The sequence below is a fragment of the Puma concolor genome, chromosome C1, assembly GCF_028749965.1.
Source record: "Puma concolor isolate L17-30 chromosome C1, mPumCon1.1.hap2, whole genome shotgun sequence".
Classification (NCBI taxonomy): domain Eukaryota; kingdom Metazoa; phylum Chordata; class Mammalia; order Carnivora; family Felidae; genus Puma; species Puma concolor.
Window position 1 is genome coordinate 83,385,192 of NC_141674.1, and position 16,799 is coordinate 83,401,990.

Below are 16,799 nucleotides of genomic sequence, written 5' to 3' on the forward strand. Positions count from 1 at the left end.
GATACACTTGGTCACTAGATTCACACATTCTTATACATTAATTATTACTAACTACCAGTTAGTACTAAATACATAGATTCAGCATTTAAAATTTTATCAATAAAAGGTCTAATAATGTTAAATTCTGTGCTTTTCTACTTCAAAACCATGTAAGGATGCAACCTTCTATTGTATAAATCATACTACTTTAAAAACATGTATTTATATGCTTTCTGTATTTTAAAGAATTCATCTCAACTATAATATGTACTTTATTTTCTTCTAAGTATGTCCACTTACAGTGTGGGTACAAAGTCATAATGGCAAATTAAACTCAGGCATATATACTTTGAAAAGTTTCTGTATTTAAAAATTCAAGAAGAATCTTATTACCAGCACAAATGAGCTACACTGAATGATTCTTTTTGACATGAACTGGATCCATGGTACAAACCATATGCATAGTCTCTCTCACTTTGAGTTCAGGCATAGGTCCTCATCCACACACATTCACAAATCACGAAAGAATTAATAATGCCAAAATAAAATTCATGAGTTTGTGATTATTAAATGAAATAGGCACTTTTGTAATATAGATGTTTTTGATGCTTCCTAGACAAAACAAATGAGAAACAGATGCCCTTCCAAGGGACAGAAAGATTGGAAAGAAAATAAAAACTAATTTGCAACCATAGGTCTTTCCCAGTAGTTGAATAACTACTATTTCTTGGTCAGGCAAATCTTGCCATTATAATATTTATGCCCTAATTAAAATACATGATAGACATTTAAACATGACTTCAAAAATATATTCTTACCTTATCAAGAGAGAAAGTTTTGGTCAGGGCAAAACCCCATCCAGCTTCAAAAGCTCTTCGAATCATTGATGTACTGGTAGCTGGAGTTGCACTAGCAAGACCAAAAGGATTTATAAACTTCAGTCCAGCCATTTCCACACTAATGTCCACCAGATCAATAGGGGTGTAAAAGAGGGGCAGTTCAGGCTTGGCAGAAACAGAAGCTCCATATTGTGACTGCAAAAAACAAAGAGTCAATAGTTGTTCTTGTATCATATCTGATTTTTCCATACAATCTTTTACAAAAATCACTTCAACACAGCATTTGAATTAATACAGATTACACTGGTCTGTACCATGATGAAAACTGGCAAAAAGTCAGTTAGCAGTGAACCAAATTCATATAACATCATCTTTTTCTAATTTAAAAGGCATTATAGAGGGTATTAACAGAAATAAAATCAATTAAATAAACAAACAAAAAAACTCTACTTAAAACATACAGAGATTCAAACACAAAAGGGAATAATTTCAGAATTTATTTCCCTGGTCCCATAAAGCAGCCTTTTTGTCTTAATTTGTGGAAATGTCTTTACTGCTCAGAGATATGGGCGACAGCAAGTCAGGGGGCCTAAATTCAATTTCCAGTACTCTCACTTCTGTTTATGAGATTTTAGGAAAGCCACCTAATATGTCCATGTCTTTTTCTCCTCCACCGTTTTCAGTACAGCAGCAGGAATGTTGGTTGCCTAATTTCCTACCTCATAGGGGTATTGGAAAATGCAGGAGATCATAAGCCACAGGAAGACAACTAATTTGGAAAGTGGGAAATGTACTCATGTGCATGAGCAGAGTTTCTTTTTTCAGAAAGCAAGCCGGCACCTAACACTTAAGGCCGAAACCTACAACTGGCTCTCAACACTGTAAAATTACCTTTCTTAAAGGGACATTGTAGTAATGTTACCTTCCAGTATGAAAACGCTTATGCAAAGTGCATGGCACACTGAAGGAGAGTAGGTATTTGCTAATTGTTGTCTCTTCCTGACTGGGGACGTTATTAAAGATCTCATCTAGCCTTTGGTTTAATAAGTGTCTCTGTCTCTGTCTCCTTCCTTGTCTCCCTCCTTCCCTTTCTCTCTATCTCTGAAAGACAAATAATACTGGCAAATATAAAAAGGGTGAGTTTTCTAAGCCAAAGTGGTTACTGAATGGATAGAGCTAGTTAATTCCAAAGTAAGAATCCCTTTCTCTTGTGAACCATCACTCAAAGGAAAAGTTGTTTGAGCATAACTTTAATTTTACAGGAGTGTGTCTTATGTAGATAAAAATTGCCATGACTTGCATACAAATTATTTCTGGACCTCCACCATTTATAATGCAAAGGAAAGTTCACTTAATATGTAAAAAGGCATCAAACTTGTCAATTGAAAGACTAATGTGTCTCGTGCACCTACAGAGAGGTGCCTGATCACATCAAAGCTTCAAGTATGGCAGGCATCTTCTGCCAGGAATGTTCTGGCACATTTCTGAATATCAGTCAGTCCTGTTGTGAACATTAATTTCTCCTGTCCTCATGTGGAATTGTAATGCTATTAAAAAGATTATTAGCAAAGACAAAAGGTATAATGTAGAATATACGGAATTAATATATGTCAGTTTGATGTGTGTGTGTGTGCGTGTGTGTACGTGTGAATTTGTACAGGGGTGTATGGGGTGGGGGAAGACCTTGATGTGATTTTCTCAACTGCAAAATCATAGTTTAAACTGAATCAAGCAAATTTAGGCTAGACTTAGGAAGACTTTCCTGACACCACATATTGGTTAATACTGGGAAAAATTTAGATGCACTTTTCGTATCTGAGGAATCTCAGAAATTTCAGGCAACTTTGTGTCTGAGGCTAACAGCAGAAATGCATATGGCTCTATATTCTTTATTAGGTGAGGTGAATGATACTATGAGTTTTCTTTTCTTTTTAAGGTTTTGTAATGAAATATCTAATCTCTTTAATCTTACAGATGAACTTCTTAATAATCATAGCTATATGACACTAGGCAATGGCCCAAGGAGCAGATATGTATGTATAGTTCAACTTGCATTTCTTAGTTTATGTAGCTTACAATAAATAAGGCATTGCCCTGAAATTCTTAAGAAGGTTGCTGCCTTAATGTAAAAAGGGAATTATGGAGAAAAACTTTGTAAGATTTTCCTTAAGCTTCAAAACAAAAATATAAAACAAACCAAAGCAAACAACAACTAACAAAACATAAACATACACATAAAACTCTTTCAACTGAGAACTACAGCTTCTTATAAAATATGTATTTTCTTTTATTGACAAAATACTATTGATGTGTATGCATATATGATAGAATCTCAAATCTTTAATAGGCGGTTATTTTTCATACTGTGCCTACAGGGTTTTTGTTTTGTTTTGTCTTTGAGACTTTTTACCACAGTGTGGTGCTACAGCAACCTATTCTGTGCAACCTCACGATTTACTCATGCCCAATGTATGCTTCCTTTTCTGAAGTTTAAAAGCCTGTTCCCCTCCCTACCCTTGCTCAGTCAACTTAAGCATTTCAAATTTCAGCTCTCACCATGAGGCTAATTCCTCCCAAATCCCATTCATAACCTCCAAACTCAGATTTCCAAGAGACTTCAAGACCTTTGGATATGGATGTTGTGCTGTTAATTAAAACTCAACTGCTTCAAAGTGCATCCCATATTCTCTTCTAAAGAATATGTGAGCCAGATTTTCAATTTCAGACAATACTATTTTCCAGTTATCCAACAGTATTAATAAATAACAGATGTAAGGAACAACCTAGATTATGTTAACTATACTGGAATTAAAACTAAAACTTAATAAAATAAAAAAAAATACTTAATTTAAAAAAAGAAAGAAAGAAACAACCTACATGGTGAGCTATGAAAATTAGTTCCCCAATAATACCACTGTGAAAAGGAATATTATACTGGCATCAGACTGATACAGAAACTGATACAGAAAAAAAAAAAAAACTGTATTGACATGAATGCCTTTTTATCCTGTACTAAGTGAAAAAACAATGGGTTAACATTATATGTAAATCCAAAAGTTTTCAGTAAAAAATAAGTAAACAAATAAATATTTAATATATGTTTGCTATATATTATTATATGTATTGCTATGCATCTCTCTGTTTATCCATCTATCATAAAGAGTAAATATCAATATCTTAACCAGCACTATCTGAACTGTAAGATGACTGTTAATTTTTAAATTTTGCCTTATTTTATTGTTTATACTTTCAATACTGACCATAAATTAATTTATATGCAACAAATAGAATTAAAGGTATACTAAACCAATTTTCTAAAACAACAAAGGAAAAACCAGTAAGTGAAGATCACGGTAAATAGACTACCCCTTAGCTTCCTCCTCAGATTGTCTCAAATCAATCCTTTCAGCTATATTTATTATTATACATAAACTTAAAAATATTTAGAAGTATTAAAAGCTTTATTTTATAAAGAGAAAACTAAAGGTAAAGGAGATTAAGTGAGTACCTCTAAGTTATTCAGTTAATGACAAAGCCAGAACAAAATGTGTGTTTTTTTTCTATTTTGTTGGTCAGTTTTCCTTCCACTAGCCTAAGCTATCTCTCAGAAATATAATGGTTCAGTCATTGTTCCCCAAAATAGTCCATGCCACTCTGCCTCTGCACCCTTTCACATTCGGTATCTCTCTTTTGTACCTACTATAAAATTTCCTGATCTGAAGCACTCCCTGGCCACTATAGATAAATAATTTTATCTGGATTGCTCCTAGGGCATAAAAAAATAACATTCTTTCAATTTGTTAATTACATTGAAAATATTTGGTTATATGTTTTAATCACTAATATGCTAAAACTTATCCATATCTTCAGGAAAACAAATTTCTTTTCATAGCATATATTGATTGCTTCTATAAGGTAATGCCCATGTACTTAGATACAATTCTTAACATTCATATAAAACTACTTTTGTTCATGTATTTACTCAGCAGGTACTTATTAAGAACTTGCAGTTCTAGAGATGAACAAAACAGACAGGTCCCTGGAGTTCACAAATAGAAAAACACAAATAAATCTACCAACCAACCAACCACACACAGAATTAAAACCCCAGATACTTCATCACACTGCTACATGTCTCCATGCGTTATCATGTATTTCCACTAGCCTAAAATATAAACCAAGTCTTTCTTCACCCATCAAATGATTACTCATCTTTCCAAATTCAATTCATTTATGCAAGTACATGCTTCCTGGGGCAATTCCTTAATACATTTCATACCCTAGTCTCATATATGTAAATGTCATCTCTGCTATTTTGCAATTTAAAATATGTTCCTACCTCACTAGTCATCACACTGTGCTGTACATGTTGATTTTCTCTTCAAATAGAACATAAGCTCCTTGAGGGAAGTGAGCATATCTTATTCAAATTAATATCTCCATTATAATTAGAAATATATGTAATATATATGTATGTATTATGTATCATATATATAATACTTACTCTTAAAAGCAACTCTGCCCTCTTAGAGACAAAGATAAGTAAAATCACTTTTTCACATGGCAATCCTCAGGTATGTTTTAAAGAACTATCATATTCTTTCCAAATTGCCTTTTCCCCCAGGCTAAGCATTTAGATCTTCATAATTATTTTTATGCTTTTTGATATTCTTGTCATCCTTTGTTGGATATCTCATTTACCATTTTTTTTAACATTTATTCATTATTGAGAGACAGAGAGAGACATTGGGAGGGGCAGAGAGAGGGGGAGACACAGAATCCGAAGCAGGCTCCAGGCTCTGAGCTGTCAGCACAGAGCCCGACACGGGGCTTGAACTCACGAACTGTGAGATCGTGACCTGGGCTGAAGTCGGTCGCCCAACCAACTGAGCCACCCAGATGCCCCTCATTTACCTTTTATGTTCTGAAATTGAGAACTTTGTTAACATAGTTAAAAGGGTTAAGTACAACAACATAAATTTATGTGATTTCCTCTTCCTTTCCCTTTCTAAAACAAGAAACTGTCTTATGGATATTACCACGATCTCTTTGGCAGTTCAAAATATAATTAATAGAAACACAAAAAACAAAGAAAAACAAAAACAAAAACCCTATAGAATCAAGAGACTGAAGTGATAAAGAACTGAGAAGAGGACAGAAGAGGGAGGTAAAAACAGAGACTAAGGAAAAATTGAGATGTCCGGCATATTTTTAGTGTAAAGGTAAAAAGTAACATTTCTTTTATAGAAGCCATTGTTAGACACTAAAAAGACACTGCAAATGAGAGGGACGTCTAAAGATGGCATTTTACAAAGTTTTCTTTGTCCTCAGAATTTTTTTAGGGGAGACTTAGCGAAGATTTTAATCACTTATAACTCCATTAAAAATATTATCTCCATGAAATGCATAAACCATGAGAGGTCCCAAATTTATATGGGTCACACTTAAATTTTCTCACTTCACTTCCACCTACAAAATCCTTCAAGGCTCTTCACTACCTACAGAATCCAGCCTTAGCTCTTTAGCATTATATAACCCTAGTTGCGACCTGGGCTCCTCCCTGCTCCCCACACTTTCTAATCTCGTCTTTCACTCTTTCTATCTCATCTAGTACCATGCCCTCACAACATTTTATGCTTCCATTTATTAAATAACTTATCATTTCTCAAAGAAAACAATATCATTAATGTACCTATGCATTTTGACTTTTTTTCGCTTAAATGTCCTTTCCTGTCTGGCTTTTCTGCTTTGAAAATTCCAAGCAATCTTTCAAAAGTTAGTCCTGGGGCACCTGGGTCGCTCAGTCGGTTAATCGTCCGACTTCAGCTCAGGTCATGATCTCACGGTCCGTGAGTTCAAGCCCCGCATTGGGCTCTGTGCTGACCGCTCAGAGCCTGGAGCCTGTTTCGGATTCTGTGTCTCCCTCTCTCTCTGCCCCTCCCCCGTTCATGCTCTGTCTCTCTCTGTCTCAAAAATAAATAAATGTTAAAAAAAAAAAAAAGTTAGTCCTGTTGTCATCTTCACTAGGAAACTTGCCCGGCTGTCCGCAAGCAAAGTTGTTCCCCCATCACATTCTGTACTTGTTTGCTTATATGTATGTGCCTCCAACCTAATTTAATTTAAGCACCTAGCATAAGACTTGGCAGAAAGATGCTCGAAATATTTGTTGAATACATCAGACTAGTGACCTTGGGTATTTAGTCTCATTTTTACATCAGTTCCCAGTAAAATGATAATCAATTTAGGTGAAATAATCGTGAAATGCATTGCAGATACATATCCCATTATTCTATGATTCTAATCTGAATAAAATTCAACTTTTACCACTGGAAGACTGTTGAATTTAGCAAAGGCACTAAAAAGAGTTATTTAGTGCAATGGTAAATAACTACTCTGGGCAATTAAGTTACTATGTAAATGTATGCATTCTATGTCAGACACATACAGTGACATAAACATTCACTGATTTCACAATTTTGCTAGGAGCCAACTTAAAATGAAACATTTTTCTGTCCCACATGATTTTTAACTTCTGCCTTAGAATGAATTTCTTTGGTTGCAAGTAGTAGAAACTAGCCTCAGATGGCTGTTTAAGAGCGAGGGTACAGAAGCATCTTGTGAAACTCATGAACACAGCTAAACCTCAAGGAATGGCTCTCCTCAGGGAAAGCCAGATTATCTGTCTTTCCTTTACTCCTCTTCTTGTGCATCTAGTTTATTCTTCTGTCTCTGCCAATTGGCTTCCTCTGACTCTTTATGCAGAATGGTTGCTATTCTATAGGTCTAGCCCAGTAATTTTTAACTTTACATATTAAAAACATTTGAAAGGTTTTAAAAATTCTGATGTCCTGGCCAGATAGGCTCCATACTAATTACATCAGAATCATTCAGAAGAAGACTCGAGCACTAGTAGTTTTTTAATACTCTCCAAGGAATTGAATTATGCATCCAAGGCTGAGAATCACTTCTTTAGCCATGTCAATGCTCCCCCTAATTCCTAATTCTCAAATGAGACATTCAAGTTTGGCCACAAATGTGTTACATGTCTACCTTATTAAAATAAATGGCTACCAGGGGCCTGTTCAAGAGAATAAAGTATTATTATAAGGTGAGCAGATACTCTAAGAAGTGCCCATATGGGGACCTTTATCTGCTTATAAGGTATCAATTCCGACAACCATCATTACGCCACCCAAATGTTGAGGCCTACTATAAAAATAGGACATTTGTTTACTCTCACAATCCATAAAATACTTGTCTACTTGTAAATAATACTTATGCCAGACCCAGTGATAAGTGTTTTGTACTTATTCTCTCCTTATGATCACGACTATTCAAATTAGGCATTATTCTTCTATTGAAAATGAAGAAAATGAAGCTCAAAGTAAACAACAATGTCTCCAAAGATAAGAAGCTAATAATAGAGCAAGACCTGAATTCAAAGCTTACACTTTCTACATTATATCGAGCTGTTCCTGTTTCCATAAACATTACTTTTCTAAAGCATTAATGCCCTCAAAGTTGGAAAACAATCTGAGTATTTTTCATGATGCTTTGATTGAACATACAAACAAAACACATGTACACACAAATTGAAAATCTAATATCAAAAATTTTTAAAAAGTATATTCCATTCAGATATTAATAAAATAATCAATCATAATAACTTTCATTTTGGATTGAAAATAAAAATAAATATAATCTTAAATTATAATGGCCTATTATTTCCTTATTGCATTATTATTTTTTATCACTGGTATTCTCCAAATATACCTGGCTGGGTCATGGAATTATACACAGAGAAATTTGCATGTATAATGGTTATGTTGTGGAGAAAAAGCAAATCACATCATAATTATGTATCCCAATTGCATTTTTCCCTAATTTGTTTTACTAGAATGAAAATTAAAAAAAAAAAAAAAAAGCACTGTTAAAAGCAAGACTATTGGTAGTGTTATATTTGATTGAAGAAGGGAAAATAACTACTATGTTCCATCCAATTTAAAATCATCAAACAGCTTGCACTTACTCATTTTATTTATATTTCATTGTGATGTAACTACAATGGTCCCTATCTTGGGGTACAGCTGCTCTAGAAGCATCCATTCTGAGATTATTTTAGGGCAAAGAATAAATAACATTGTATAGCTACTTATGACTAGATTAATTCATAGGCAGGATTTATGCATTAATTAACTCCAGGTCAGTTACTTTGCCCTTTGAAGAAATATCTATTGAGAGGAAAAACTTGCAAAGCAGAAATTCATTTGGATTAGCTGCTTCCATGGTGGAAAGGCCTAGGTAGAGTGACTACAATTATAACATAAAATCAGATTTCAATTCTCCATTTTGAGAAATTACTATTTGTAATGAAAATTTTAGAAAAGATATGAGGCTATGGAAAAGTTTCTAAAAAATAATGATCCCATTTTATTCACTTCTTTAAAGGATTATATTCACATCGCTCTTAATAAAATATTTGTAACCTGAGTGTAGAGAAAGGCCACAAATTAAACATTAAGTCAAAACAATGTGTTCTTTTTCTTCATCTAAACATTACTTCCATCCCCAATTACCAGATCTTAAGCAACTTAAAGTAGCATCATGCAAAAATTCCTTCCTCTTCAACAAAAAAACTATTCCTCCCCCAGTTCTCCTTATTTACTTTATGACATGACCATTCATTCAGCTTAAGCCCAAAATATATAAATCATTCTTGATTCTTCTCTTTCATTACCCATTTCTCTTCTACCATCAAACCTAATGACTCTATCTTCAAAATATATGAATCCATGTACTTCTATCTATAGTCATTGCCATCATTATCTCTTACTGGGCTATTTCTTACTGCTCTTAACATTTTCCTTGCCTCCTACTAGAATCTACTCTCTACTTTGTACCAGGGCCTTTTAAAAACACAAATTTGATTATTTAAAACTTTTCATTCATTCAACATTGCATTTCATTAATATTGAGACTATTATAGCTTACAAGATCATTCATAAGCTGGTCCTGTCCCCCTCTCCAAATTTACCTTATGCCACCCTCTATGTTAATACACCTATCAGTCACACAGGACTTCCACTAAACTCTATCTTTCGCTGGGTGTCTACAATTGCTATCCTCTCTTCCTAGCATGCTCTTTTGTATTCTTTCGTTTCCATTTAAACTTTACTCCTACTGCCAGGTACCAGCTCTTTTAGCAACTGCTATGGACCTATTTGTATTCCCTCAGAATTCATATATTGAAGCCATAACCCCAAAGTGATATCATTTTGAGGTTGGGCTTTGGGGAGCAACTTAAGTTTAGATGAGGTCATGGAGGTGAGGTCCTCACGATGGGATTAATGCCTTTATAAGAAGAGACACATGTGAAGACACAGTGAGACGGGAACCACCTACAGCTAAGAAGAGAACCCTCATGAGAACCCCACCATGTTGGCACCCTGATCTCAGACTTTCAGCCTCTGGAACTAAAAGAAAATAAATTTCTAGTGTTTAAGCCACCTAGTTTATGGTATTTTGTTATGGCAGCCCAAGCTGAATAATATAGCAATCTAAAATAGAATCACCAATGAGTCAAGTGACCTTGTAAAATGTGTTTCCTAAATCTCATGTGCCCCATGATCTAAAATATTTCATAGCCATTTTTAATCTTTAAATGATAATTATGGAGTACTTACTATATGGTAGGCGTTGTGACCAGGTAGTAAAACACAGGAGTAAAAAAGGAACATTTTTCTGGTCTCATGGGTTTTACATTACAGAGTTATGGAGGGAGAGGGATCAAAAACATAGATGAGAGGGTGTGTGTGTGTGCATGCCTGTGTGCATGTGTGATGTTGTGATTTATAATAAGAAATATATATGGGGGGCAGGTGGGTAGCTCAGTCAGTTAAGTGTCTGACTCTTGATTTCAGCTCAGGTCATCATCTCACAGTTCATGAGATTGAGCCCCACATTGAGCTCTGGACTGACAGCAGGGAACCTGCTTAGGACTCTCTCTCTCTCTCTCTCTCTCTCTCTCTCTCTCTCTCAAAACAAATAAATAAAACTTAAAAAAAAAGAAATGCATATTTGGTATTAATCCCGCTTCCAGTTCCTAAAACCATTGGAATTTCTGAAGTGATGAGAACAATGAAGGTCTTTTTTATGTTAATTAATGGAAGAAAGCATCTAAGGATGGGGGCTGGTTGCCAGGAGAATCAACCACATGGTTAGAGGGTTGGAACTTTCTGTCCCATCCCCTTGACCCCCTGACCTGCAGGGAGGTGAGAGGGGCTAGAGGTTGAATCAAGATTTAATCAATCCTGACTATGTAGTAAAGCTTCCATAAAAAACCAAAAGGACAGGGTTCAGAGAGCTTCTAGGTTGGCATATGAAGTGGAGATTTGGGGAACTGGAGGTTCTGCCATACCTTGCTTTGTGACATCTCTTCCACTGGCTGCTCCTGAGTAATATCCTTTTTGATAAACCAGTGATCTAGTAAGTAAAATGTTTCTCTGAGTTCTGTGAGCCAATCTAGCAAATTAATTGAACCCAAGGAGGCGGTCATAGGAACCGATGATCTATAAACAGTTGGTCAGAAGTACAAGTAGTAAATTGGACTTACAATTGGCATCCTGAGTTGGAAGGGGTCATAGGAACCCCTATCTGTATATAGCTGGTTGGTGAAAAACACAAGTGGTAACCTGGGCTTGCGAATGGGGTCTGAAGTGGCAGAGGAGGGCAGAAGGTGGGACAGTTTTACAGAAGAACTGTGCTTACTTGTGGGATCTGATGCTATCTCAGTGTAGACAGTAATGGAATTGAGTTAAACTGTAGAATACCCAACTGGTGTCCAAGCATTGCTTTGTGGTATGGGGAACCCCTACCCCCTCATACACAAACATTGCAGTTGGGTTCAGGAACGCAAAATAGTGTGTTTTCAAGTGGCTTCTCCTCAGAAACAGAATGCAGAGTATGTGTGAGTTAGGGAGTAGTGTGGCTAGGGGCAAGGGAAGTTTTCCATTTGGTGCCCATGGAGGCTTCTTTAATAAATAATATCTGAGCAATATGAGGAGGTGAGCAGAGACATGCATATACCAACAGTTTTGGTACACTCTCTGACTTTAAAATGAATGGTTCAATTTATCACCTGAGCTACTGTAATAAAATTGGTTTCTTTCACCTTCTACTAATTATAATATCATTCATTAAGAAAATAGCACACAGACTTTTACACAGAAGCTCTATGTCATACAACCCAAAGGGTTTGTTAAAAGGATAAACCAGCGAATTAACTTTAAGAAGTGGTTTTTAAGTTAGCCAAAGGTCCCCCCCAAATAATACATAACATGTTGACAAATTTTCAAAAGTGTCAATCAGTAGGGTAACAATTGCCATATTCACAGGCCCAGGGGCAAAGGTGGTGACGCTGCTGACAAGATGTCAATGTCTAGTGTAAGAAAAGCCTGGTGACCAGCACAGGGTGGTGCCTGACAGCAAATCCATGTAGCACAAAGAAGTCAGCATGATCAAGGTGAGAGTGATGAAGGTAAATAAAAGAGGCTGACATTTAAGAAAGGTGACAGCAGCAATGTTAAATATTAAGACTTGGAATAAAAAGCTCAAAATTGTAAGTCAACAACCTACCAGGCAATACCTGCTTTTGTGTTAACCTATTAACCCTGTATTTCTGGGAGAAGTCTCTAAAACAGGCTAAGGTGGGGATAGGATGCAGGGAAAAACTAATATAGTCGTTCAGGGGTCACTTCTGTGCCCAAATCAGGTTAGTAAGGCCACTTTAAAACTCATATGTCTCCTCTTTAAAACACCTATTATAAAGGATGGCTGTGAGGATCACACGAGAAAAATTATAATGCACTGGTATGCTCATTTTCATCCTTCTGTTTCCAGGATCACTGTACCCCACCACCTGTTTTGTCAGCCTAAGTAGTTATTTATCATCAATGAGCCACATGAATTTGTGAAATGTGCTTCCTAAACCTCATGTGCCCCATATTCTAAAGCATTTCCTTGGCATATTCAATTTTTCAATCATAGTTATCAAGTGCCTACCATATGGTAGGCATTTTATTGGCCAACCATCTACTATGAGGTAGGCATTGTTCTAGGCACTGAGGATACCACAGAGAACAAAACTGACAAACACTCACTTTGAAGGCTATGCTCCCATGAGATGTTGTCTGGCATATGGTGACTATGTAATGCAAGAGAAGTGATCCAAAAATGAAATAAGATCATTCTGAGGATTAGTTGCATGGATTGTAAAAGCTCAGTGCCATTTTTCTCATCCCTACTCCGGCACAGAGTTCTCTGATGATTGGCAGGGGCTTACGTATGTGTTCTGTCTTCCATATTCTCACCTGAAGCTCAACCAAAGGACACCATGAAGATGGGGCAGGATGAACACTGAAAAGAACACTAGGGCTGAGAATGGAAAAACTTGGGCTCTAGCCCCTGAATGCCATTACCATCAACACCTTAAGAAAGGCATTACAGGGGCGCCTGGGTGGCTCAGTCGGTTGAGCGTCCGACTTTGGCTCAGGTCATGATCTCAGAGTTTGTGGGTTCGAGCCCTGCATTGGGCTCTGTGCTGACAGCTTGCTCAGAGCCTACAGCCTGCTTCAGATTCTGTGTCTCCTTCTCTCTCTCTGCCCCTCCCCTGCTCATGCTCTGTCTCTCTCTCTCTCAAAAATAAATAAATGTTAAAAAAATTAAAAAAAAAGAAAGGCATTACATTTCTTCTGTTCTTTTCTATGGATGTTGTTTCTGTCTTTATCTCTTTGGGGATCTTTAACATATTTATTTTAAATCCCTTTCATACAGTTCTATTATTGTTCTTTTCTCCTGAGTGAATTCTCCTATGACTTGAGTTGACTCTGTTAAAATCTGTTCCTCAGTTTTCTGACCCATATATTAAATGGCTGAATCAAATATTTCCAGGGCCATATCCATCTCAGCAAAATTCAGCATATGTTTTCTAATTTTTAAAATGGGGTGGGGGAGGAAAGTAGTTACTCTGGTAGGTATAATTTTGAGTATAACGTGAATGTTAAGCCTCTAAAAAAATAATCAGCATATAATGGGTATTCCATAAATTAGATTCTTTATTTTTAACATATATAGCTTGGGTTTCAGAACCATAAAAAACTATAATCTTGTCTTTTTTTTTATGGATAAAGATAGTGAGGCTCAAGATAATGCATGTGAGATTTTAACAGCTTTAAGTCCTTGGGGCACCTGGGTGGCTCAGTTGGTTAAGCGTACAACTTCGGTCTAGGTCATGGTCTCACCATTCCCCGAGTTCGAGCTCTGCATCAGGATCTAGGCTGACAGCTCAGAGCCTGGATCCTTTTTTGGAGTCTCTCTCTCTCTCTCTCTCTCTCTCTCTCTCTCTCTCTGTCTCTCCCTCTGCCCCTCCCCTGCTCACGCTCTGTCTCTCTCTCTCTCTCTATCAAAAATAAATAAATATTAAAAAAAAATTTTTTTTAAGCTTTAAGTACTGGAGCTGAGAATTCCACCTCTGTGCTCAGAATTATAAGTGAGATAATCAAAAGGCAAGGTAACATTCCCAAAGATCCAAAGGCAGAATTAATGAGCAACTAAGTTAGGATTTTAACCCAGCTCTCTTGACTTTTAGGCTTTCATTATACCATTTGTATCTAGATATTTTTCAATCTGATCTTTTACAACTTGTATATGGACTTTCCTAAAACACTGAACACAGAGGAACACAGTTCTGATTAAGTTTTGCATTTGAATTTTCCCCAGCAAGCTAAAGGTTTTCAGTGCTTTGTTCTATTGTGATATTCCCTCCCCCCCCCCCTCAGTGCTACACAGCCCCAGGCAACAAGGTTTTGGAGATTTGGCCTTGAATTCTTAACACCTATAGCCCATTTGGACCCAACGACTTTGCAGTGGCTAATTTCTTTCATACTCCCTCAGCACATACTGAGGTCAGGTTCAGTATGGCATAGATCAGATTTTTCAGATTTTTTCTAACCATTCTAATCTTGAGTTATCTGCATGAACTAGCAATCTACTGCTGTATTGGTAAGGATATATTCTGCCTTTATGGAGACAATTTCATTTTAAATTACTTTTCAGGTCAAACATTGCCATTTAATAAAGGTTTGGAACCCTATATAAAGTCAATAAAAGGCATTAAAATTACTTATTAGTCATGGTATTTTCTTTCCCTATCACCAACTAGATAATTTTGTTTTCATAGCTCCATTAGATAAAGGCTCATTCCTCATTTTTTTCCCTTGATTTCCTTTTATAACATATAGATGTTATAAAAAAGTGAATTCCCCTTCATACACAAAAAGCTATGCATTATTACAAATAGAAATTTTAACACAAATAAGTGTCAAGCTTCCGATTCTTAATAATTATTTTAAAATATTAGCTAGGGACTACAGCAAAAATGAACATGACTCGACCATCAAAAAGGCAAACCCTATAGACCATCTATAGGGTTTAATGTATGCTTACTTATAAACAAAATAACTTCATTTTTCAATGACTATAAGCAAATTTAACTTTACTATTTCTCACTGGAAGGGATAAAAATGAGAACACATGCACTTTCGATTCTAGTTCTGTCTAAAGGCATAGTTTCCCAACAAGAAATTGGGCTGAAGTCATTTCAATAGAGTGATCCTGACCAAGTGGAAAAGCTTAGCATGGAAACAGCATTTAGCCATGACATATTTCAATATTATTTTTTGGAGTCTATCACTATCTCAAATTGAATCCATTATGATTTAAAACTGCCTTTTTATTGATATTCATTGTTTTTCAACCTGACAGTGACCAATGATTCATATCAATCTTCTTTTAACACAGGAATTAAAGAGTTTGCAATATATCTTAAACTGAAGGACACTTTTTCAATAGGTCTCAAGATTTTAATACAGTTGTCATTTGAAAAGCCTTACGTCCTCTCAGTTGGAGAAGGGTTTAGGGAAGAAGCCAGCTCCGTCGATAAGATTGTTTTTATCTGAAGCAGTGGAGAATTCAAAAATTAGTATGACATATTGATGATGCCTCTTTTTTTTTTTTTTAAGGCATTTTTTTATTCTCTAAGTGCAGGAACACTGCAGTTGGCTGTCAATCATTAAACCACAAAATGAAGTCCTTTGCCTGGCAAGGAGATCTGCAACTATACCAATACTGGTAAACTAACCACCAAATTATAGCCTTTTCTCTTGCCTCACCCAGATTTCACAGGGGCTGCACACCCAAATAAATGCCTCTTGGCTACCCATTCATCTAACAGCTGGAAAGATGACACTTGACATTTGGAAACTTTCCTGTGAAGATTGCTGCAAGGCTTTCCCATTAGCTTCCTGGTGAGACTGTAAGGTCGAATAAGCTGCCTCAAAACCTGCAAAGGGTAACGGAAATACTCTAATATTAAGCCTGTGCAATTTAAATTTCTAATTCTCAAATCATAGTTCTTCAGATATTGTAGAAACCACTGGTATATTTCAGGGCAAAAGAATGCCTTTGAAGATGTGAAATTAAAATGATATTTTAAGCAATGATAATGATAACAAGTGTCTTCAAAGTTGGCACTGAAGTTCTTCTAAGCAAGAGACTTGGGCATAGAAAAGTTATTCTAAGTTTGTTGTCTAAAATCCCAGACTGTCATATTTTTAGCAAGTGCTCACCTTTGTAGAGAACAGTAATCTTTAATATGAGCCACAGTAGCTATCATCCTTTAGATTTTATTTTCACATCATAAAAATTATCAGAGATAGCTTTAAAATCCTTACAATCCAACAGTGCAGGTTCTTTTTGAAAGTCAGTGAGTCCAATATAAAATAAAAATGTAAATATTCCATTATGAAGAAAATACTGTGATCTTATAAATCTTTCAAGTATAAACATTTGCCTTTGTCCTCTTTAGAAAGGTAATTCCTTTAAAAGAGATCCCCAAATCAAAAAGTTTTAATAACCTGACTGTTC

The 16,799-nt window shown here is 35.8% G+C and overlaps 1 protein-coding gene across 2 annotated transcripts in view; it reads right to left on the minus strand.

The window, feature by feature from the left end:
- DPYD (dihydropyrimidine dehydrogenase) overlaps positions 1-16,799 on the minus strand; it is an 878,551-nt gene that overhangs the window by 397,769 nt on the left and 463,983 nt on the right. For both annotated transcript variants that reach the window (XM_086717643.1, XM_025935274.2), the window contains one exon: positions 798-1,013. In XM_086717643.1, the coding sequence (XP_086573769.1) occupies positions 798-1,013 (216 nt within the window). The remainder of the gene's footprint in view (positions 1-797; positions 1,014-16,799) is intronic.